The following is a 25,094-nucleotide window of genomic DNA, read 5'->3' as shown; positions in this document are numbered from 1 at the left end:
TGGAACTGTTTGGCCATAACGACCATTGTTATGTTTGGAGGAAAATGGTGAGGCTTGCAAGCCAAAGAACTCCATTCCAACTGTGAAGCATGGGGGTGGCAGCATCATGTTGTGGGGGTGCTTTGCTGCAGGAGGGACTGGTGCACTTCACAAAATAGATGGCATCATGAGGAAGGAAAATTCTAGCAACTTATTGTGAGAAGTTTGTGGAAGGCTACCCAAGTTGACCCAAGTTAAACAATTTAAAGGCAATGTTACCAAATACTAACAAAGTGTACGTAAACTTCTGACCCACTGGGAATGTGATGAAAGAAATAAAAGCTGAAATAAATCATTCTCCCTACTATTATTCTGACATTTCACATTCTTAAAATAAAGTAGTGACCCTAACTGACCTAATACAGGGAAAGTTTTCTACGATTAAATTTCAGGAATTGTAAAAAACTGAGTTTAAATGTATTTGGCTAAGGTGTATGTAGACTTCAACTGTAAATATGACAAAGAATAACTTTAAATTATATGTCACATATCATATTAATTTAATTTAAAAAGGTCCTCGTGGTGGCGCGGTTACTCACCTCAGTCCGGGTGGCGGAGGACAAGTCTCAGTCAATCCGCGCTTCTTATCACGTGGCTCGTTGTGCATGACACCGTGGAGACTCCCAGCAAGTGGAGGCTCATGCTACTCTCCGCGATCCACGCACAACTTACCACGCACCCCAATGAGAGCGAGAACCACTAATCGCGACCATGAGGAGTTTACACATTTTCTTCAGTTACCTCACAAGCTAGACAGTTAGCCTATTAGCTTAGCATATTTTATAGCTAGCTTCTTCTCCTCTTCATTTTCATCACATTTTTCCTCAATGTTGCCATCTACTGATACGGCGATATGATTGTATTTAATAGAACTTTTAAGTTGCGGTATATTTAATAATTTTACAAACTGTTTGCTGTTAGGCTTTGGTTTAGGGGTAGGGATAGGTGTAGGTGTAGGGTTGCTGTGGGACTCAAATAAACACAACAAACACTGAATGAACGTGACATCAAGCTGTTGCAAGACTCAAGCATTTTGACTGTTATTTAAAGGGGGCATAACTTGTTGTAGGCATGCCTTGTAGTAGGCATGTCTTGTAGTGGGCGTGTCTTTTAATACTCTTGCAGGATGCAGACCTCAACTGCTGTGATTGGTCTACTTTGTAACCGTCCCCAAGGATGACAAAAAGATATCTGAAGTAGCGTCACATGTTCTCCAAGATTATTTTGCATAATATCACGTTGTAGTTGGACTTGTGAGTATTGTTTTAATCTGAACATCTGCTGTTTTTTATTCTGTTTATGTTTCATGAAGTTACAAGTGAAAATGTGACAAAAAGATCCATCGGTTTCCAACTTATAAACTGCTTTTTTCTCAGAGCTATTACTTGAGATATATTCGTTATGTGAGTGACTCTACTCAAGAACTTTCTGATCCGTAGGATGTTTTGACCATATGTTTGACAGTATGATGTACAATAAATAATCATATTTCATGAGGTTTTGGACGGAACACTTCTAATTAGTCAGCAAATTAAAAAGCACCTGTTTAGAGTTGGTTATATTGCCTATATGCTTTGTGCTAATTCCAGCTTTTAAGCTTTAAAACAACTCCCATTATGTGTCGATCAAGTGAGTAGTTATTAATTAATTTTTATCAGCCCAGAGCGTCAAAAGTATGTCAAAATATTTATGTATTGTTATTCAAGCGAAAGAGCAAGAATACAGTAAATGCCTGATTTATTTTCTCTCTGCATGGCAGACAACTTGTGTAATAAATAATATAAATCTCAATATGATTACATACTTTGATGAACTCATTTTTAATGTTACAGTAATTTAAGAAATATTTTTTAATCCACAAATTGCATCACTTTTGTTTATTCATGAAATATATTATTACTTCGAAATAAAGGCATATTCTCAATATACTAGCACTAGGCTGTGTACTCACAGAACGATGCAGACACACCAACGCAGAACCATAAATGCAAATCACTGCAGCGTTGGTTCAATGCAGAAGTATAAATCAGCTCAAATACTTTGCCTATGCTTGCACGACAATACGAAATCTTCATGGCCATGCCTTCAGACTTTGCACGTATGACGTATTGCATAACACTGTGCTTAAGGCCTTAAAATAGGGCATAGTTTTAGACTTTTGACAAAAATATCCTTTCAATTTAGTCAGTATTTCATCAAAAATGTGTCAGACTTTAACAGATCAATCTTTATTCCAATGTTCTAACATCTAGAAATATGTATGCATATTTATAATTTAAACACATATCAAACTGTCCTTGTTGTGAAAACCTGAGCTCCTAAAATAATAGAATATAATGAATATACTGAATTATTAGCTACTTTTTTAGAAGTGACTATATTCTGAATACTTTATGCTTAATTGTCATAACTGTAATCCATTTCATGTTTTAGCCAGTTTAGGATATTACATTGTGTGTAGTGTGTGTTTTACGGAAACAGCGTATTTACAACTCAAGTCATGCATTATGACTAGCACGTAACTTTATTTCAAATTCACCTGTTCGCTTAGTTGTCAGATATAACTTATTACCAATATGTTGTGGATGAAGTAAATAATCTCATATATAAATAGGATGCGTTTAAGGTAATTAACCCTATTGTAAACCATTTTAGGGGAAATGCCCAACATACTGAATTTTTGGATTATATCAATTCTTTTAGATCTTTGTTGTTTTGTTTGTGCACTGTTAATGTCTTTGCATTACCAAAATTGTTAAGTATATAGATTAGTGAATAAGTGTTTGTTTGATTGTTTGTTCATTAATTTCTGTCTTAATGTGTAGGCCCCAAAGGTGATCCTGGTCTTCCAGGAAATCCAGGGTCCCCAGGAGTGCCAGGACTGAAGGGTAGCATGGGTGAGATGGGATTCCCAGGTCAGCTCCTCATTCCTACAAAGATCAATGCTAAAAAAAACATTTGAAACCTTGAAGCTAGACTGAGCCAGTCTTCTTGTTATAGGAGTTCCTGGAGTGAAGGGAAACCCTGGCCAATCTGGCCGAACTGGCCAGCCTGGATCACCAGGAGCACCAGGCTTCCCGGGACCCAAAGGTGATCCTGGCTCAGCAGGATATGGTTTACCAGGAAATCCTGGGCCTAAGGTAAGAACAAATTATTTCCGGCCTGTGTGAACACTGACTTGGTTTTATAGGGTCATGAAAGTCCCCTTGTTCAGCCCCAATTTTTCACACCTCAGACTGAAAAGCAACTCTTGAAGTGGGCAGGGAAATATGTAAATATGTGGGATGGGTATTGTGGCGTGAAGAGGGAAATGGAAGGGGGTCAAGAGCTACTTTCAATAACATACCCTCAATAGAGATGGCTGAACCTCACATTATGAGTGGAGATAAAAACAACAGAGGTTGGGGCTGTATATTAATCATGGGACAAAAGTGTGAACAGTTTCCAAATCTGCAAAAAGATTTTTATCTTTTTTTCAAACTTTTGAGAATGAAGTGAGAACAGCACTCAGAGATATTACCATCAAAACCAGCACTGCCTTAAGACTTTACAATAATTTATAGATATTTTTTCTAACAAGGATTGTTTTGGGTTTAATACAAGTTAAACTCTATTGACAGCATTTGTGGCATAATTATTATTGCCACAGAAAATAATTTCCACTCATCTTTCTTTTTCTTAAGAAAATAAATGCGTGCAGTAAGGCCAATACAATGAAAATAAACGGGTCTGATAAACGAAACATTAATTACACACTGTTTTTAAAAGTATAACCAAAACACTAAAGCATAATATGTTCTAACATGACTCTAGTGTGATAAAATCGCTCACTAACCTTGTCTGTATCAAGTTATCCAGAATTTAAACTCCATTGTCATGACGACATACCACCTGTAAACTATGTTGGCGTAAATCCCGGAAACTTGATGTGAAGTAGATCAAAAACAGAGTTAGCATAACTTTGACATGAGTTTTCGGTTTTCATCATTGTCTTATGTTTTTTTAACAAGCTATTGTGTTATCCTGTTATGATCAGATGAGAATTGGCATCATATGAGAGGATGCAATTGGCGCCATCTAAACAAAACAGCCTCCCCAAATACACTTGCAATACACAGCTGCTTCATGTTTGGAGCGCAAAAGCAGCTGGCCAGCAAACATGCTCGCTTCGGTGCAGTTATGGACTGTGGTCCATTCTGACGTGTGATTTCAATCTTATCAAATCCGTGATCCTACACGGAGAATAAGCGATGGTATCAGCGCTCGTAACAGCCCTCCCTAATAAACAGCGTGTTTGAAGCGCGACTAGCACAACTGCAGCCAAGAAATGTTCACGCTGGTCTGGTAATGGATTGCGGTGCGTTTTGTGGAGCAATTTTGATCTGACCACGGTGTTTAGTGAAAAAGTCCGCTCCCATGTCTGTTCCCCGAGTGCTGTTGAAGTCTCGCACCTGCAGAACAATAGTTACATCCATGAGTTTGAATTCTCCACTGTGGCTGTAATGTGAGCTCATGCAGGCAGTGCTGTGATTGGATGGAAGTGTTCCTTCTCGTGAATAATGTGGAGAAACACTAACATACATGTGTGCTGCCTCATTTTTGTGACGTTGATTCAACTTTTGTTTTGAAACCGGAAGTACAAAATGGCTCAATAAAATGAATAATTAACAACTTAACAATAAACATAATGAGTGCTATCATTGTTTTCAGTGATGTGCAACCTGTACACATCTGTTTACGTTTTGGGGTTTCATGACCCTTTAATGAAACAATACATTTTGCATGTGATAATTTGTTTGACTAAGCTTATAATATATTGACTGGTTTGCTATTAAATTCCCAGGGTGAACCTGGAATTCCAGGGTCCCCTGGAATGCCAGGGCTGAAAGGCCAACCTGGTGTTCCAGGACCTTCGGGGTTGACTGGCAGCACTGGACCCAAGGGTGACCCAGGACTCCCAGGATTCCAAGGTGCACCTGGCATTCCTGGCCCTAAAGGTTTGGATGGAGTTCCAGGCCCTCCTGGTCTTAATGGAGCTCCTGGTAGGCCAGGAGATCCTGGCCGATCTGGACCAACTGGCATTCCTGGTGATAAAGGTCTTGCTGGTCGCGATGGCATCCCAGGGCCTGCAGGACAAAAGGGTGAACCAGGTTAGTCTGTCTTTGATCAGTGGGGAGTATATGCTGAAATTGTCACATGCAATCAATTATTGACAACGTTGACAATAAAAAATTGTTGACAAAATGTTTTGTTGTCGAATAGTCGTTTGATGTCATTTAACATGAAATCACATTAAACTCTAATGATGACGCACGAGAGCAGCACTGCAGAGGAAGAATTACACAGCTCACAGTCCAGATGAACTCTAAACTTTCCAAACAGCTTCAGGTGATATAGATCGCAAAGTATGAGGGAATTATACAAAAATACCAAATAAGTCAGTACAGAAGCACTCTCGTTGTGGAATAAGTGGAGCCAGAGCTCTTTAAAGGAAACACCCTGGCATTACATCTTAAATGCAGTTATATTTAATGTGTTTGTAACAAGGTCGTAAGTTGAGCAATGGAGGAGTCAGGAGGCAGCAAACTGTCAATGTGAGTATTTTATTACTCTTCAGCGTCACTCAAAAAAACGTAAACAAAAAGGGCTGTTAGTAGCCACATAAACACACAAACGCGTCATACTGCTACAGATGCAGGACCAGTCTCTCTTGTTTCTCTCTCTCGCTACTGCTGCGTCCGTCTGCCTTTTAGGTCTCACTCTGCCATCACTATAACAAGACACAGGTGTTAGAGATAATAACAGCTCTGGTGACGAGTCTTACAGCTCTCCCACAGACAGATACTGACCACACCCCCATCACCACATACCCCCACCACCCGACTCACGCCGGGGCAACATCTGGCCAGGGCAACATCCGGCCTGCCAACTCCCCCCGCCATTTCTGGACAGAAAGTCCGCTACAGCCATTTGCGCCCCCGGTCTGTGGATCATCTCAAATTTAAACTGCTGAAGTGCCAGTTACCAACAGGTGATCTGCGCATTGATATCTTTCATGCGGTGGAGCCATTGGAGTGGGGCATGATCTGAGCAGAGGGTGAAGGCCTGCCCAGCAGGTAGTAGCGGAGGGTGAGGACCGCCCACATGATCACATGACACTCCTTTTTGATGGTGCTGTACTTCGTCTCCCTCAAGGAGAGCTTACAACTTATGAACACTAGCCGTTCCTCCCCCCCACCTCCTGCGAGAGCACCGCCCCCAGCCCCCTGTTGGATGCATCTGTCTGCAAAATAAAGGGGAGAGATAAATTAGGAGCATGGAAAAGCAGCCCCCCACAAAGTGCAGATTTTACTTTCAGGAAAGCCTGTTGGCACGACTCTGTCCACTGAACCGGATCGGGGGCCCCCTTTCTAATAAGATCATTCAACGGGTTGGTGACATCAGAGTAACTAGGCCAGTAGTAACTAGTAGCCAGCAAGCCCCAGAAACTGTCTTACCTCCTTTTTGGTCTTGGGCCTCGGGCAGGTCACGATCGCTGCGGTTATGTTAGCCTGGGTTCGCACCAGCCCGTGACCCAAGTGGAACCCCAGATACCGAACTTCCACCTGCCCAATTGTGCACTTCTTCATGTTGGCTGTGAGTCCTGCCCGTCGCAGCGACCTCAGGATAACTCTCAGATGTTGTATGTGCCAGTCATTACTATAAATAATAATATCATCTAAATGTGCGGTGGCATATGCTGTTTGTGGTCTGAGAATTTTGTCCATGAGACGCTGAAACATGGCCGGGGCCCTGAACAAACGGAAGAGTCACAAATTGGTGTAAGCTGTACGGTGTGGAAAAAGCCATTTTTTTCTCGGGAGATTGGAGTTAAAGGGATCTGCCAATAAGTCCAATGTCGAATAAAATTTAGCCGCACCCAACCGATCAAGCAATTCGTCAATCCGAGGCATTGGGTATGTGTCAAATTTGGACACCGCCTTCACTTTGCAATAGTCTACACTGAGCCGGACCGTCCCATCGCTCTTAGGTACCAGAACCACCTGGCTGGCCAGATCGCTGTGCAACTCTTCTATTACGCCCATCTCGAGCATTGCCAACAATTCTTCCTGAACAACCCTTTTCTTGTGTTCAGGAAGGCGATAGGGGCGGCTACGAACCACCACCCCAAGGGTGGTCTCGATATGATGTTCTTTGAGGTTCGTGTGACAGAGAGAGGTGAGAACACGTCCGCAAATTCCGCTTGCAACTTGGGCATGTCTGTGAGCTGCGACGGCGAGAGGTGGTCTCCATACGGGACCGGGGTGAATGAATTTGGTTTGAGAGTCACCTCTGGCCCGAGCTCCGCCCTCTCTGGAACTACCATCACCAAAGCCACAGGGACCACCTCCCTCCATGATTTTAAGAGGTTAATGTGATAAATTTAACGTGCCCTGCCCGTCTGTTCACCTAACCTCATAATCGAGATCTCCGACTCATCGTGTAACCTCAAAGGGCCGTTGCCACTTGGCGAGTAATTTAGAGCTGGAGGTGGGCAGCAATACAAGCACTTTATCTCCCGGTGCGAATTCCTGTAGTCGAGTGCCCTGTCATACAGCCGGTTTTGACCTTCCTGAGCTTGGAGCAAATTCTCCTGTGTTAATCGACCCAAAGTGTGGAGTTTTGCTCTAAGATCAAGAACGTATTGAATTTTATTTTTACTGTTCGAAGGTCCCTCCTCCCAAGCTTCTCGCATGATGTCGAGCATGCCGTGCGGCCGACGCCCATACAGCAGCTCGAATGGGGAATATCCTGTGGAGGCTTGTAGGACCTCTCGTACTGCAAATAACAGGGGTTCAAGCCACTTATCCCAATTCCTAGTGTCCTCTTGTACAAAAGTACGAATCATATTTTTTAAGGTTTTATTAAATCGTTCCACCAACCCATCTGTTTGTGGGTGGTAAACACTGGTGCGAATCAATTTAATACTTAACAATTCGTAGTGTATTTGACGTAAATGTAGTGCCTTGATCAGTGAGGATTTCTTTTGGAATCCCCACTCGAGAGATTATTCTGAAGAGTGCCTCCACAACACTATGTGCTGAGATGTTGCGCAGGGGCACTGCTTCCGGATATCGTGTTGCATAGTCCAACAGAACTAATACAAAGCAATGCCCGCATGCAGTCCATTCTAATGGCCCGACGAGGTCCATGCCAGTTCTTTTGAAAGGGACCTCAATCAGCGGTAGAGGGCACAATGGCACTTTTGGGGTGGACGGTGGATTCACCATCTGACATTCACGGCATGCCGCACACCAATTGCAAACGTCCCCGTGAATGCCCGGACAAAAAAACGGGCCATTATTCGGTTCAGCGTGTTCTCGTGACCTAAATGGCCAGCCATTAGATTATAGTGAGCCGCCTGGAAGAGATATGACGTATACCTTTTAATATAGTCAGTGTAGTAAATGTACCTACGTTCATTTCTTTTTAACTTTTTACCCAGGTGCTCCAGGTCTTGGTGGGCCAGGTCCACCTGGTTTCCCCGGGTCACCAGGTAAAGACATTTCTTAATTTATCTCTTTTAACACTAGAAGAATGCTGCCAAATTTCTCATTACTTTTTTTCTTTGACAAATTACAGGTCCTAAAGGAGACCCTGGCTTTCCTGGTTCTCCCGGTAGTCCTGGATTTCCTGGTCCAAAGGGTGAGGCAGGATTCCCTGGGTTGCCAGGACAATCTGGTCCTGTAGGGCCACCTGGCCCTCCAGGTCTGCCTGTGCAGGGGCCTAAAGGTAACCAAGGCCCACCTGGTCCTCCTGGAAGAACCGGTAAGTTAAACATCTCATCCTTTTTGCCAGCTCTACCCTCTGGATTTTACAAAGACATAGTAATGATATCAAGCTGATATTTTGTTATTACGTTCATATATGTTTAAATCGGGTGTGTTGGAAGCAGAATATCTGATTTGGAAACAAATAATGACCTTAAAACAAATAACAAACACTAAATAAATTAATTATTAATACATTCAATAAACTGATTATCCAAACAGATGCTTTAAAGGAATATTCTGGGTTCAATACAAGTTAAGCTCAATCGACAGCATTTTAGGCATAATATCAATTACCACAAACATTTATATTGACTTGCCCCTCCTTTCTTTAAAAAAGCTCAAATCTGTGTTACAGTGAGGCACTCAATGGAAGTGAATGGGGCCAATCTGTAAATGTTGAAATACTCACTATTTCAAAAGTATAGCTACAAGACATAAATGCTATGCATTGTAATATGATTTTAGTGTGATAAAATCGCATATTAACCTTTTCTGTGTAAAGTTGTAGCCAATTTTACAACTTTGTTGCAATGGCAATGTAATGTCAACAAACCCTAAAACAATTGTAAAAATGATGATTTAAACAAATTTACAGCTCAAATAATACATGAGTTTTAACAGAAGAATTACTGTGTTTTTATAAAATTATCATCTTCACATTTCTGCCTTTAAACCCTCCAAAAATTGGCCCCATTCACTTCCATTGTTAGTGCCTCACTGTAATCTAAATTTTTGCATTTTTACGAAAGTCCAAAATTTATTTTGTGGTATTCAACATTATGCCAAAAATGCTGTCCATTACGCTTAACCGAAATATTCCTTTAAACATTTTTAAAATTAGACCCACTTACGGCCCACTTATCTGAACACTAATGCAAAAAACAAATTGTCATTCCAATAAATAAAAACCAAATAATGGCCTGTCTGCATACCCGTAATATTTCAAAACGGCAAATTTAGTATTGTGATTGTGAACCAGAGGGTATACATGCATTGAGTGAGCATTTTTTTTTTTATTTGACTGATTTGCATGGGATGTTGCACAAGCAATCGTGATTATGCCACTATGCACCACTACACTGACTCTCAAATCAAAGAGCACTAGGCACACTATTTGTATTCCATTCACTGCAAAACATCTTCTATTTCCACCACTCTCTTTCCCAATTTTGTGTTTACACATAAGTGCAGAAGTGCTGGTGTGTCTGTGAGTTAGAGAGAGGTGGACTGTCTGCATGCATGCAGAGGCTTTGTGCAGTCAGTGTTTCACAGATGCCCAGCTGAGGCCCCAGGAGGATTACACACAGTGTCTACATTGCTCCTCCACTTTTACTTGTTCATCTGTCACCCTTGTGTGTCTTCACTTCCACCCCCTCCCTTCTCTCCAGCAATGGAAGCTACAGTGTTTTGAAATGGGCAGCACCTGTCAGTCAACTGACTGTTTATTTATGTGTTCACAGTACCTGTCTGCATGTCACTGTACCTTTGGCTTTGTTCAAACTGCATAAAAAAATTTGATTTTTTGGATGCAGTCACTCAAATCCGTTTAGGTTTTTGTAGTCTGAACAGGACAAAAACACATAAAATAAAATTTTACAAGCCTCATCCAAACCACATTCGTAGGTGGTTTGGAATCCGATTAAAATGTGATTTTTCTTAATGTGTCTCAGTCTGAACGGTCAGATCGGATTTCATGTGTTTTTTTTCGTATGTCATTTATATGTTACAGGGCACGCAAAGCACTGCAAACCTCTTAAAATAATACAGACATTGGCTTAACTTACCCAAAGATATGCGCTAAGGTGCAGTAATCCATACCGGTTGCGAGAAACCACAATGCGATAAAGTATTGAATGGCAGCAGCAAACAATGCAAATGCCAACTCTCCCATTTTTAAACCCATTTTTAAACGCTTGTCTGTGAAGAATGTGCATATTTGGAGACTGCCCTCATGAAAAGCATAATCAGTGGTAAAACATCCATTGATAAAATCTCATGCATGGTGAATATACGCAAGTTTGTTGCGTTACTATGACAACTAATGTGGACATGATAGCAAAAGCGAATGTAGTCTGAACAGAAAAAACCCGATCTGGCCACATATAACTTTCAGTTTGAACAATCACTCAGAAAAATCAGATTTTTCCAGCAGTGTGAACAAAGCCAAGTGTCTGTATTTGCACAGCAAATGGACTGATTTGTAAGAAATGAAAAGCCAGCACAGGACTATTTAAAATGGGTTCCACTCTGGCCAAAAACAAACACTTTGTATGAGTTCTGTAAGTATTAATGTAAAAAAAAAAAAAAAAAAAAAAAAAAAAAAAAAATATATATATATATATATATATATATAATTTTTTATATTTGACTCATCTGCCATACAAAACACAGTAACTAGTTTTAGTGAGGATTTTGTAGTTACTGCAATTTTCTCTGAATCTTAGCATGGTTGAGCCAAACCGTTGAGTCACAGGACAGATCTTAGTCTAAGCGACCTGATTTCTTAACTGCGTTTTGCCTTTACATGGCAGACAAAAAAGAGCTCCTCAGTTTACACATATAGATTTTGGTAGACAAAATTTAAATATTGGTGTACCTTTTTGTATTGAAGTTTAAGTCAGTGAAAAAGGTAGCCCATTTTGGATAGTGTCTGTTAGGCTTATTACCCAGGTTCATACTGGGTATGACATGTATTTCTTGTTTCTTGTGGCATGGCTCTGCCTCCTCCTGATGACATTGGATCTGTGCAGGCCCAGCAGGTCAGGCTCTTACTATTCTAGAGCTATTATTTATTTATTTATTTATTTATTTATTTTTGGTTTAGAAAGCATTCATATTTCATCTAATTCATTATTCTTGATTTGTCTTTATGGCGTGTGGTCAGTAACTATATTATTCTTTCCCATCATGCAAAATAAGTCTACTTCTATTGTTAAAATTGGGGCATTACCACAATATAATTGACTACTTGTGTAATTGAGCATTTTCTTGCTGTATTTGAATGGATGTTGTTTCAAAGTTAGCAGATTTAGCACAGTGAGCTTGTTTACATGCACAAGAATATTCCTATATTAATTTTTATATGTGGTCATTCTGATTGTGTAATATAAATGTAAATATGCTATCTTTATTGCAATAAACCAATTAAGCCAAAATTACATTAGATTCTAGAAATATAAACAAGACCACTGGCATATTCCTTTATTAAACAGAATTCAAGTCATGTAAACTCCTTATTCAGAATAATCATTGTAACAGAATATTAATTTCTGTCTAAATAAAAGTAATTCTTTTAATTTTGAAGGGAAAAAAAGACATTTTTGGAATTAGGATGATTCATTTACTTACCCTCATGCCATCCCAGATGTGTATGACTTTCTTTCTTCTGCTGCCCACAAAAAAAGATTTTTAGAAGAAAATCTCAGCTCTGTAGTTCCTTACAATGCAAGTGAATAGTGGCCAGAATTCTGAATGTCAAAAAATCACATAAAGGCATCATAAAAGTAATCCATATGACTCCAGTGGTTAAATCCATATCTCCTGAAACAATAATAGGTGTGGGTGAGAAACAGATCAATACTTAAGTCACTTTTTACAATAAATCTTCAATTTTGACCAGCCCCAACCAGTAGGTGGTGATATACTATATTGCCAAAAGTATTCACTCACCCATCCAAATAATTGAATTCAGGTGTTCCAATCACTTCCATGGCCACAGGTGTATAAAATGAAGCACCTAGGCATGCAGACTGCTTCTACAAACATTTGTGAAAGAATGGGCCGCTCTCAGGAGCTCAGTGAATTCCAGCGTGGTACTGTGATAGGATGCCACCTGTGCAACAAGTCCAGTCGTGAAATTTCCTCGCTACTAAATATTCCACAGTCAACTGTCAGTGGTATTATAACAAAGTGGAAGCGATTGGGAATGACAGCAACTCAGCCACGAAGTGGTAGGCCACGTAAAATGACAGAGCGGGGTCAGCGGATGCTGAGGCACATAGTGCGCAGAGGTCGCCAACTTTCTGCAGAGTCAATCGCTACAGACCTCCAAAGTTCATGTGGCCTTCAGATTAGCTCAAGAACAGTGCGTAGAGAGCTTCATGGAATGGGTTTCCATGGCCAAGCAGCTGCATCCAAGCCATACATCACCAAGTGCAATGCAAAGCGTCGGATGCAGTGGTGTAAAGCAGGCTGCCACTGGACTCTAGAGCAGTGGAGACGTGTTCTCTGGAGTGACGAATCACACTTCTCCATCTGGCAATCTGATGGAGGAGTCTGGGTTTGGCGGTTGCCAGGAGAACGGTACTTGTCTGACTGCATTGTGCCAACTGTGAAGTTTGGTGGAGGGGGGATTATGGTGTGGGGTTGTTTTTCAGGAGCTAGGCTTGGCCCCTTAGTTCCAGTGAAAGGAACTCTGAATGCTTCAGCATACCAAGGGATTTTGGACAGTTCCATGCTCCCAACTTTGTGGGAACAGTTTGGGGATGGCCCCTTCCTCTTCCAACATGACTGCGCACCAGTGCACAAAGCAAGGTCCATAAAGACATGGATGAGCGAGTTTGGTGTGGAAGAACTTGACTGGCCTGCACAGAGTCCTGACCTCAACCCGATAGAGCACCTTTGGGATGAATTAGAGCGAAGATTGTGAGCCAGGCCTTCTCGTCCAACATCAGTGTCTGACCTCACAAATGCGCTTCTGGAAGAATGGTCAAAAATTCCCATAAACACACTCCTAAACCTTGTGGAAAGCCTTCCCAGAAGAGTTGAAGTTGTTATAGCTGCAAAGGGTGGGCCGACGTCATATTAAACCCTATGGATTAAGAATGGGATGTCACTTAAGTTCATATGCGTCTAAAGGCAGATGAGCGAATACTTTTGGCAATATAGTGTATGTACGAAGAATGAGAATCGCCAAAAACAAAAGAAGAATGTGAAAGTGAAAGTGGAGATTGATGGTACAGAAGGACTTAAATATTGATCTGTTTCTCACCCACACCTATCATATCACTTCTGAAGACATGGATTTAATTCTGGGGTCTTATTGATTACTTTTATGCTGCCTTTATGTGATTTTGGATCTTCAAAATTCTGGCCACCATCCACTTGCATTGTATGGACCAACAGAGCTGAAATATTCTTCTAAAAATCTTTGTTAGTGTTCTGCAGAAGAAAGTCACACACATCTGGGATGGCATGAGAGTGAGTAAATAATGAGAGAATTTTCATGTTTGGGTGAACTATCCCTTTAATTGGAAAATGATGTGCTTTTAAACATGGTCAATGTCATGCTAAACTGTTTGATCAGTAACACTTCTTTAAAGTCATTGGATGCAAAAACTAAACAATATGTTTGAATATTTTTTTTAATTCTGTTTAATTTGACAAAACTCATATGTTCTTCAATACATTATATACAGTAGCTTGCTTATGTTGCTTTGCTATTCTTTGATTTAAACATTTATATTTTATTCTTTGCCTCTCCTCTCTTTTGGATTTTTGGATGTTGACCTTTGACCCCTGTAGGTCCAGCAGGTTAGACTGCTTGGGTTGATACCTGTGTCATGCTGTGCACTTCCATTTGTTATTAGATGTTTTACCAATGGTTAAGAGATATTTATTGTTGCACTCCATTTCTTTTCTTAGGCCTATCTGTTTCTAGGAAAATAGTTGAGTCTTTTATTGTTCTCTCTTTTTTTTTTCTACTCATGCTCCCAGAACATCACAGAACCATTCAACAAACCTAAGCACTATACAAAGCAAGATGCACGTGATAAACATACACACAAACCCAGACATCAATGCTTGTTTTTATTTTGACAGTGGTTTATTTTCCTGATGTGAGATTAATGCAGTTTGTTAGACTGTTGGGGGATTTGATCTGATTCAGCATAAAACATGGGTAGAAACATAGGCCTAACTGATTTCTGTTCTGTGAATGTGAAGGTCCTCCTGGCCCTGAGGGTCCCCGTGGCCCTTCAGGTAGTGGAGGAGTTAAGGGTGAGAAGGGCTTATCTGGGTTCCCTGGAACACCTGGTGCACCTGGACTGAAAGGAGATTATGGTTCCCCTGGTTTCCCGGTGAGCTTTACAGATGTGTTTAAAAGTACTAATGGGAAGTTTAATAAGTGATATAGCTGCTGAGTGTAATTTTTTCAATGTTAAAATACTTTCTCCTTTCCCAGCTTAATGTTCATAGACAAATTTGAAAGAAAATTCAAATTGTGTAATCACATTGTTCCAAACCCGTGTTACTTTCTTTCCTTAGGCTACACTAATGGCACAAAAATTACACATTGCAGCCTTAACAAAAGTCTTGGTTATACCTTAAAGGGGTCATGATATGCCCTTTTTTATAGCTTTATTATCTTACCTGATGTCCACTGATAATTTTATTAAGATTTATTTTGCACCAAAACATAATTTAGTAGCATATGATCATTTTCCACCCTGTCTCTGTCCCTCTGTCTGAAACGCTCTGTTTTGGCCTAAGCGCCTCCTTAAAACTTCAACGTAAACACCCACTGTTATGGTTGGCTAACAGTGCGCAGTCCTTCGAAATCAGCCATATTTGAAACTTAATATGAAGAATGAACAAGCTCCACAATATTATAAAACTACATTTCAGGGTTTACACATAATGCACATCCAACACATTGTATCTGAACATATTAAACTGCTCATCTCAAACACAACTGTTAACACTCAGCACCATAAACTATCAAACAGTCATGACATTTGAAATATTCATGAATGAAACAGTTTACTTACTGTTTTGCATCCCAAGTGTTTTGAACTGCCCCATCCTTGATGGACTTCCCCAATAGTTGCTTTGCAAAGCTTGAATTGTATTATGACTGGTTCACAAGCAATCCACTAGGGCTGCCCCCTAATGGTGGACCAAACGTTAGTCGATGAGAAGAGTCTTGGTCGACCAAGTTTTGATTGGTCGGTTGGTCAAAGGAAAAAAAATCCACAGGAAACCGACGAACACCAGTATTACCACTGGTTGGCTGCTAGGTGGTACTATGGGGTAATTTTCATTAAGCAGGGTTTGGGTTAAGCCTACACAATAAAGCAATTTTTATTTATTTATCTAAAAATTCAAATGAAACTGGAAAAAATTAAGTGCAATTAAAATGTTTGTTTCTCAACTTTTTGAAAGATGGCTTTACAACAGTTGTGAAGGGCAACATCTCTTTCTAAACTAACCTACTTCATCTATGCATTCTTTATCGGTAAGGTATTTCGTTGTCCAGGAAAATACATCATGTGTGTGAATAAATTCGTTTTGTTCCCTCCTTCACAATATATATATATATATATATATATATATATATATATATATATATACACACACACTACCATTCAAAAGTTTTGAAACACTTACTCATTCTTTATTATCATTTATATTTTTTCACATTTTAGAATAATAGTAAAGTCATCAAAACTATGGAATAACATAAATGGAACTATGGGAATTATGTTGTGACTAAACAAAATCCAAAATAAATCAAAACTGAGTTATATTTGAGCATCTTCAAAGTAGTCACCCTTTGTCTAGAATTTGCAGACATGTACTCTTGACATTTTCTCAACCAACTTCTTGAGGTATCACCCTGGGATACTTTTTAAACAGTATTGAAGGAGTTCCCATCTATGTTGGGCACTTATTAGCTGCTTTTATTTATTATTTGGTCCAAGTCATCAATTTAAAATGTATTTATTTTTTTTTTAAATAAAATTTGAGCTTTAGAATGAAATAAATTAATATGGTGGCACAATTATATTTTTGTCTACAAAACTAATTCGGTCAAACATTTAAGCATACACCTTCAGATCAAAAGATTTTTAAGATCATGAGAAACATTTCAGTCAAGTGTTTCAAAAGTTTTGACCAGTAGTGTGTGTGTGTGCGTATACAGCATATATCACAATATCCAATTACATCGGCAACACCTGGGCTGAGGGATCGGTGAATATTCTTAATTTAGTGATTTTGCATTGAAAATTAATTTATTTAAAAATCTAAAAACTTAAATCAAATACATTTCTAAATTCAAATTGCACTCCAAACGAAACGAAAAAGCAATTAAAATAATGAAGTGATCGAAAAAATAATATATAAGTAACCCCCTTTCCATTTACCGTTAGGCAAGTATCTGTCTAAACATGCAGCGGAAAATTACTTACACAAATGAAGACATAAAAACAATTATAAATGCAAAAGTAATAATTATAATGATGATAATAATCACTGAAATATAAATCATGGTTCGAGGTGAACGTGTTTTTGTATTATTTTATGTTTTAATCACAGATGTATAGGCTGCAGAGTTGGTCACAATGAACTGCTCTGTGGAAATAAAGCGAACTGAACTCAAAGCACATCCTGAGCTGAGATGTCTGAGGTCATTTGCAGCACTCATAGACGATACTGTTCTTGCATAAACAAATTCAGAGGACAGGAACAAAGAAAGAGTGAGAACCTTTTAGATGCGCGTGTTCCACGAGACTGCACGCCTCCGAACAAACAGCGTGTCATACATCTGTTCTTAATAATTTAATAAAATGTGTTTCTTCAAGCACGTGTCTGTGTGTCTACGGGCAAATTATTTGTAATATTAATTTGATAATATTAATAGCCTAATAATAATAAGAATAATAATCATTTAAAATGCATTTATGGGAAAACGAGCCAAACATCGTCTTGACACCATCAAAGGCATCCGCTATTGGCGATCACTCTGACCATCGTCGATCCCCGAGATCATCGTCTGTCAGCACAACCCTAATGTGCATTTCTATCTATAAATTAACACAATGTTCAGATGGTCTCCTTGCTGGTTTTTCTGACACATTCTGAATCATTACCGCTTTTGCCGGTGTCGCTGTGGCTCGGTTCATGCGTGCACTTGTAAAATTTACGGTTTAGTATTTCTCTGTATTGTAGAACAGTGTTAGCAATGTTACTTATAACATCTTATCTCAGCCCTGGAACTCAAAACATTTTCTGATACCACCCAATATATATATATATATATATATATATATATATATATATATATATTTAAGTCATTAAATTAATATCATAAATGTGCGACAACTAGTTGACTAATGGCTTAAACTAAAGCCTACTAGTTGACTAGGAAAATCTTTGGTCAGGGGCAGTCCTACAATCCACTGACATGAGCTGAAAAAGCATACAGTTCACACTGAAATATGATGAAGATGCATCCACATGATGCACACACATAGTCCAAAGCACGGTGTGAACTAGACGCACGCACATACAGCATCACATCGCGGGAAATATATCAAAACTGTTAAAGATGCACCAACAATTAAAAATAGTGCAGTTGGGTGAAAGAACACGTCCATGATGTGTGTGCTCAAAACAACAAGAGTCAGAGCAGCTGAATGACAGAAAATGGCTTCTCTTCAGAGTTGTAACTTGACACCGCATCTTTTAAAAGCACTGCGAGATATGTATCAAGTGGTCAAATATGTCTGCCTAGTGCATGTTTATATACAAAAATTATCCAAAAAGATCCAGATGGGTCCCCTTTGGTGTTCAGGAATAGTGATGCCACAATAGGCCTATTTGTTTAGGTCTCTCTCTGAGTAGGAGCTGAGCACCAGTGGGCAGGGCCAAGGGTGCAATAATAGACGTTGATGTTTTTTCGCAGTAGAGGCAGTCATGAATGAATGTACCCCTAGTGACGTAGGGTTGTCGCGGAAGTAGAGAGGTGTTTTTGCAGCTTGGTTTCAATAAATGCTTTTATTGCACTGGGGACTAAGTTTTGAATTCTGAAATTTACATTATGTTTTTATAGTATAAAGAACTTTTATATGTCAAAATATCAAGGAAAATCCGATTCCTCATGACATGACCACTTTAAACCCTAAAGGTAATTTTGAAAATTGATGTCCAAACATATTTTCATTTTCATTGAGGGCTGCATATGGTATATCACATTTCAGCTGACATTCACAAAAAGTGAGCGGTTTGTTTATCTGTTCATTCAAGTAAATACTTTGTACTTTGGTTTTCACAAGGGTCCACCAGGTCCTCCAGGACCCCCTGGGCTTAAAGGAGATTTTGGACCTCAAGGAGTTGCTGGATTCCCAGGTCAGTTATCCCTGTGTATAAACATAACAAGAGTTCATAATTTGCTTGTTTTGAAGTGTTATTTATAATATTTATCCACAAAACATCTGAATGGACAGGAGCTAAAGGACAGCTTGGCCCCCCGGGTCCTGCCGGCATCCCTGGGGACCGTGGTGAAAATGGCACTCCAGGTGTGTAACTTTGAAACCTGGACATGATCCAGTACCTTTACAAATCCAATAAGTAATGCGTCCTCTGATATTCTCTCCCCTCTGTCGATCATAGGACCTCCTGGTGACCCAGGTCAGTCGCCAGTCCCTATTGTTGTGAAGGGGGAGCGTGGGCCTCCTGGACCACCTGGTATCCAAGGCAACAGAGGCCCACCAGGACCCCTGGGATTGCAGGGTCTTCCAGGTTAGTGGTCATGTTTAGACTATGGGTAGTTGACATGAATTACCTTTGGGGAATTGACATGTCCTTTCTTGGGCGTGAAATGCTGTACTCCATCTAAGACTATTTTAAACAACAATAATTATTTTAAAATGCAGCTTTTATGACCTTATATCCATATAGAGACTACATGGGATATTTTTACTTTTAAAATCCATTTGTCACACTGCAGGACTGTTTAAAATATGCTAATGGAGGCAAAAGGTGGTTAAAATGGAATGGTGAAAAACATAAAATATATGGTGACCAGTTTCAAGACCTAAGATGTACACTTTCACTTATACGTTCATTTAAATTTTAACCTAAAATCTTGATGTTGATTAAAAAAAGTCCATGGACACATTATGTGTCCTCTACCCCTATACACAGTAAAGCTAATCAGTTTTTTTACTGCTGAAAAACACTGGTCAATACTGTAGACCTTATCATGTCTGGTGTCACTACATTCTACAGGTTCACCTGGCAACCCTGGTGACCCAGGTCCAATGGGACCTCCAGGATTTCCTGGCTCACCTGGAAGGAAGGGAGATTTAGGACCATCTGGACAACCAGGTAAAAGAGACAGGATGTACAGGCGCCAAACTTATGCCATTTGTTGAAGCAGTGTTCAAACATTCCGTTTGATGCTGCTTGTGGCTCAGTGATTACACACTTCACTTTTAAGGTTGTTTTGCAGCATTGAATTATTAGAAAGTTAATTGCTTTAAACAGTGACTAAATTTCCACCACCTCCATTTATGTACAGGTCTGCGTGGTTACCCCGGCCCTCCTGGTCCAGATGGAATTCAGGGCCCTCCAGGTTACTCAGGATCATCATCTGCAGCACACGGTTTTCTGATCACACGCCACAGCCAGACCACTGAAGTGCCAATTTGTCCTGATGGCACAGGCCTCGTCTATGATGGGTACTCTTTACTCTATGTGCAGGGCAACGAGAGGGCACACGGACAGGACCTGGGTGAGTAGCCCCAAAGCTGCATACTGGAGAACAAATATCATGCATGCATTTTTATTTTAGTTCAAAATAACAATCTCTTTTAACAGGTACGGCTGGTAGCTGCCTACGTCGTTTCAGCACCATGCCTTTCATGTTCTGCAACATCAACAATGTTTGCAACTTTGCCGCCCGCAATGACTACTCCTATTGGTTATCCACACCAGAGCCCATGCCCAAGAGCATGGCGCCCATCAGTGGAGAAGGCATCAAACCCTTCATCAGTAGGTAAGAGACAGACATGAACACAGAGGCTATATGATGCATATGTGTTGGAGCGGTATCTGATTGCCTGGTGAAGCTCATATACAAGAGCTTTTCGAAGGTGGTTGGGCAAAAGTATCAGAATCCATTGCAGAAACATGATGTGTGTTTGTGTGTGTGTGTGTGTGTGTGTAGGTGTTCTGTGTGTGAAGCCCCAGCCATGGTGATTGCTATACACAGCCAGACCATTCAGTTGCCAACCTGCCCACAGAACTGGGATCCCCTCTGGATTGGTTACTCCTTCATGATGGTATTTTCCATAAACTTTAACCCTCCTATTCTGATCAAGTATAGGACTTGTAACTTTTTTTTATTTTTTTTTTTTAAAGAAATTATAACATTTCTTCTTCCCTGAAGTAAAAACAATAAAATTATGCACTTCTTTTGGGATTATTATAATTTTTTTTAGATCTTATTTACATATAAATATATCGAGTTCACCATTCATTTACATATGTAAATTAGCACATTTATACAAGTTCACTACTTTTAACTATACTACTGTTTAGTTAAAAGACTTTCTTTGTTCTCTGTGTGCATGCATGCATGCATGATTGTGTGTGTTATGTTCTGCCTTCTGCCTGTGTCAGTTTCACCCATTTATTTCTGTGTGTGTTCCATTGTGGGTGTGTTATGGTCTTAGCGCCTCATATATGTGTGTAGGGTGATTTCGGTCAAAAATGACCGAACAGAATAGTAAGGTTAAGATCATCTTACAGTTAAAGCCGTTCACTTTCAATCCATCTAAAGGTGAAAGAAGATCTTGTTCATAAGGATAGTTCATGATTTTTCATGGTAGATTAGAGTTATCTAGCAGAATGTCTAGTTTGCTCTTTTACATACTATAAAAGTGGATGGTAACTGTCATTTTCCAGCTCCAGAAAGTAGTCTGTATGACATGTATATTGTGTCCTAAGCCTTAAGTTTTACAGTAGCTTTGATTTGAAATTTAAGTTCATTATTCAAGTAATAACAGCAAATATCAGAACACACATCTGCTCCTATTTGTCAATTTGCCATTATTTCTCTGTGTAACAGCACACCAGTGCAGGTGCTGAAGGCTCAGGTCAGGCTCTTGCCTCTCCCGGATCCTGTCTGGAGGAGTTCCGCTCCGCTCCGTTCATTGAGTGCCATGGTCGAGGCACCTGCAATTATTACGGCAACTCATACAGCTTCTGGCTGGCCACTGTGGATGTGAATGAAATGTTCAGGTAAGAGCTGTATATGTCATGACACTGCATTGTATACTCAGTGTTAGCTAGATGGCTTTATTTATGTGGGAGTCACTACTTGTGTTGTCATTAGATCAGTTTTAACAAACAGCAGATGGTTTGTGAAGTAGACTAAGGTTACCTGTTCATTGCTTCCTTGGGTTCTTTTGCTACTTGGACAAATGTAGACTTATGATGTCATACTAAGCCTTACTAGCAACTTGGCAACCTCCAGCAGTCTAATTGCTGTCAGTTTGAAAGGACCTTTTCACTCTTGTAAAACTTTGCAAATGTCACACACTGTATGCAGCACCCATACATTCAAAAACTGCATATTATTATGAGTTCATAAACTGTTTTATCAACCTAATCCCTTCCTTTTCTCTGCTCAAACAGACAGCCGCAGTCGGAGACACTAAAAGCTGGAAACTTGGAGACCCGTGTGAGCCGCTGTATTGTGTGCATGAAGAGGACGTAACGTAGTGGCATTTGTGCAGTCTGTTGTTGTTGTTGAGGATCAGTCATCACCTACAACAACTGCAGCTGCCATGCTGATTACCAGTGGAATTGCATTGGTGCAGCCTCTCCAGTTTAACTCTATGGTGCTACTGTGCAACACAGCAAAAGAAACTGAACAAAATAAATTAGTTTTTTTTTTTTTTTTCCCAAAGAAGTACCTCACAAGAAATATGCAGATCCAGCAAGGTGCCATGGCAGTTGTGACACAAAGTGCATTAGATTTTTTTCCTCAGAGATTTTGCAGAGATTCTTTTTTCTATAATATTTTCTTACAATATTTTTTGTTACACAAAATGTGGTACATTTTTGGGAGAAAAGCTCTCATTCTTTTTTCTTATGAGTGGGATTGTCTCCATGTTACCAAATGGGCACTTTGAATTTCAAAGAGACTAAATGCACTGAAGCGTTACATTAGTGGGACTGCTTTTTTTTAAGCCTAGCATTACCCCCCATCGCTTTCTCATCTTTTTGTTGTTGGTGATACTAACACTGCTGTATCAGGACTTTTTAGCTATGTGTCATTTATCTCTTTTGTAAGTAATACAATGTGTATATTGTGTAAAACACCTTTTTAGTATAAAACAAATTGGTTCTTTATAATGAATTTCTGGGTTCTTTGTTGATATGCTGACTCACTCACTCACTTTCATTCACGTATTAGCTCACACATTCATTTACACTGACATTTGTACAAAGATCTTTCTTTAAATGAAACAGTATTTTATATAAATATATAGTAATTCTTTGTTGTCAAGCAATTACAAATTACTGACCTAAAGGAATCAGTGGCATTCATCGTAGCATACCCATTTTTAAAAAAAACTCATGGAAATGCATAGAACAAAACGTAAAAATTTTCAGAATTATTTTAATAGGTCTGTCCTCCGTTCTGATTTAATTTAACTAGGAAGGAAATTTCTGTGGAAACCCAGAACCTAGTGTTCTGTTGTTAATTTGTGAAGCTTTCATTGGCACTTGATTGTTAAACTACACCACAGTGTGGTGTATAGTCCTTTTGAGAGTCATCATGGGGTGCAAAAATGTGTATTTCAAAATCATTTTCCCTTTTTTATGTTAAGTATCCAAAGGTTGTTATAAACTTAAATGACTGAAATAAAAGAAACAAACACTGTCTGTGCAAGGTGAACTTTCTTTGTGCCCATAATTGTAATTCTGATGTTTTTTCTTCTCCGGATTGATATGGCTGGTATGAGAAAACTAATCAGAATAGTATTGGATTTTACTATGCATTAAGTTTTTGGTGAGAACTGTAAGATATGTAACAGTAGAGCAAAACTACTGGTTTCATCATTTACAATCCTGTGTTTTCCAAAATGTCATAAGTTTCATTAAGATGGATACACAGTGCATTCCACACATGTATGAGTGTAAGCTGCATCACAACAACATGACCTCGATTTCAGAAGATGGGGTCAAAGGTTAAGTAAAATTTCAGGAAGTTTGTTAAGTGGAAGATTCAGTCGAAAATGTATCCTCTCTCACTCTGTTGCTCAAACTTGACCAATGTGCTTTGGTGTATAATGCAGGACAAATTGGTTATTTGTGCTTAGGAACTAAGTAGTTCATATAAGATCCAGTTGATATTTGGCAACAGCTAAGCTCTCAATAGGATCATTGAGCAGATGACAGTGACCCCATTGCCACTGGTATAATGGTCTTTGTTCCAGGCAACAACAGGATCAAGGAGCAATGGTCAAGCCAAATGCTTAACAAAGAAAATGGTGTGGTTCCTGGAAAGAGCCAAAACAAGGGTCAACGTAACTTCTGAAAGATTGAAGTTCACTGTTCAATTGTTATGCCATTGAGCTTTCAGTCATTTAGTCAGGGTCCGACTGCAGCAATGCAGCAAGTTCTTAAGAAATCCAATTGAAAGCAGATCCTTAACTAGATTTGTTTTTAATTAAGTTGATGGAAAATGGCAGACACAGCAACAGAAGTGTCATGCCCACTTTCTTTGGGGAACCAAAAATGGTTATTTTATGGCAATGCTCCAAAAAAAAAAAAAAAAAAAAAAACCTGGGTGTAAAGAACCTATATAGTGGAACCTAAATAGTTCATAGATATTTTTGTATCTTTGATAAAGTTACATAATTAGCCTATTTTAGGTTAAAAAATAAAATAAAATAAAAAAAGCAATTGTCATAAAGTCAAGAAATCAACCATTCTCATGAAAAAAAGTTCATCACACCCTCATGTTGACTTTTTTCTATGGAACACAAAAGGAGTAATTACCAAAATGCAAAGAGAAAAAAGGCAGTTCTTTTCCATACAACAAAAATGCCTGATAACTGGCTATCAAGTGTAGTTGCAATTTTTCTTTGTTTATAAAAAAAAAAAAAAAAAAAAAAAAAAAACAGTGTATTAGTTCAGGATTTTAACCCAGGTCCCTTTGCACACTAAACAAAAGTTCTATGGACTATCATCTTTCACTCTTCTCACATGTTTTTAAATGATTAGTTCACCCAAAATTGAAAATTCTCATCGTTTACTCAACCTCATGCCATCCCAGGTGTGTATGACTTTCTTTCTTCTGCAGAACACAAACAAAGATTTAGAAGAATATCTCAGCTCTGTAGGTCCATACAATGCAAGTGAATGGTGACCAAAAATCTGAAGCACCAAAAAGCACATAAAGGCAGCATAAAAGTAATCCATAAGACTCCAGTGGTTTAATCC

At 39.3% G+C, this 25,094-nt stretch overlaps 1 protein-coding gene across 2 annotated transcripts in view; it reads left to right on the top strand.

Annotated features, from left to right (window-relative positions):
• The window catches only part of LOC127452104 (collagen alpha-5(IV) chain-like), a 100,786-nt gene extending 77,255 nt beyond the window's left edge, over nucleotides 1-23,531 (top strand). For both annotated transcript variants that reach the window (XM_051717321.1, XM_051717311.1), the window contains exons 35-49: nucleotides 2,865-2,954; nucleotides 3,040-3,179; nucleotides 4,883-5,189; nucleotides 8,525-8,575; nucleotides 8,662-8,847; nucleotides 14,796-14,929; nucleotides 18,908-18,980; nucleotides 19,079-19,150; nucleotides 19,245-19,373; nucleotides 19,863-19,961; nucleotides 20,155-20,367; nucleotides 20,454-20,631; nucleotides 20,803-20,917; nucleotides 21,706-21,878; nucleotides 22,275-23,531. In XM_051717321.1, coding sequence (XP_051573281.1) covers nucleotides 2,865-2,954; nucleotides 3,040-3,179; nucleotides 4,883-5,189; nucleotides 8,525-8,575; nucleotides 8,662-8,847; nucleotides 14,796-14,929; nucleotides 18,908-18,980; nucleotides 19,079-19,150; nucleotides 19,245-19,373; nucleotides 19,863-19,961; nucleotides 20,155-20,367; nucleotides 20,454-20,631; nucleotides 20,803-20,917; nucleotides 21,706-21,878; nucleotides 22,275-22,356 — 2,042 coding nt within the window. In that variant the 3' untranslated portion in view covers nucleotides 22,357-23,531. The remainder of the gene's footprint in view (nucleotides 1-2,864; nucleotides 2,955-3,039; nucleotides 3,180-4,882; nucleotides 5,190-8,524; nucleotides 8,576-8,661; nucleotides 8,848-14,795; nucleotides 14,930-18,907; nucleotides 18,981-19,078; nucleotides 19,151-19,244; nucleotides 19,374-19,862; nucleotides 19,962-20,154; nucleotides 20,368-20,453; nucleotides 20,632-20,802; nucleotides 20,918-21,705; nucleotides 21,879-22,274) is intronic.
• Nucleotides 23,532-25,094: the final 1,563 nt, after the last annotated feature.

Source organism: Myxocyprinus asiaticus, chromosome 2, assembly GCF_019703515.2.
Source record: "Myxocyprinus asiaticus isolate MX2 ecotype Aquarium Trade chromosome 2, UBuf_Myxa_2, whole genome shotgun sequence".
Classification (NCBI taxonomy): domain Eukaryota; kingdom Metazoa; phylum Chordata; class Actinopteri; order Cypriniformes; family Catostomidae; genus Myxocyprinus; species Myxocyprinus asiaticus.
Note: the sequence above shows the minus strand (reverse complement) of the source record. Positions and strands in the feature narration are given on the sequence as shown.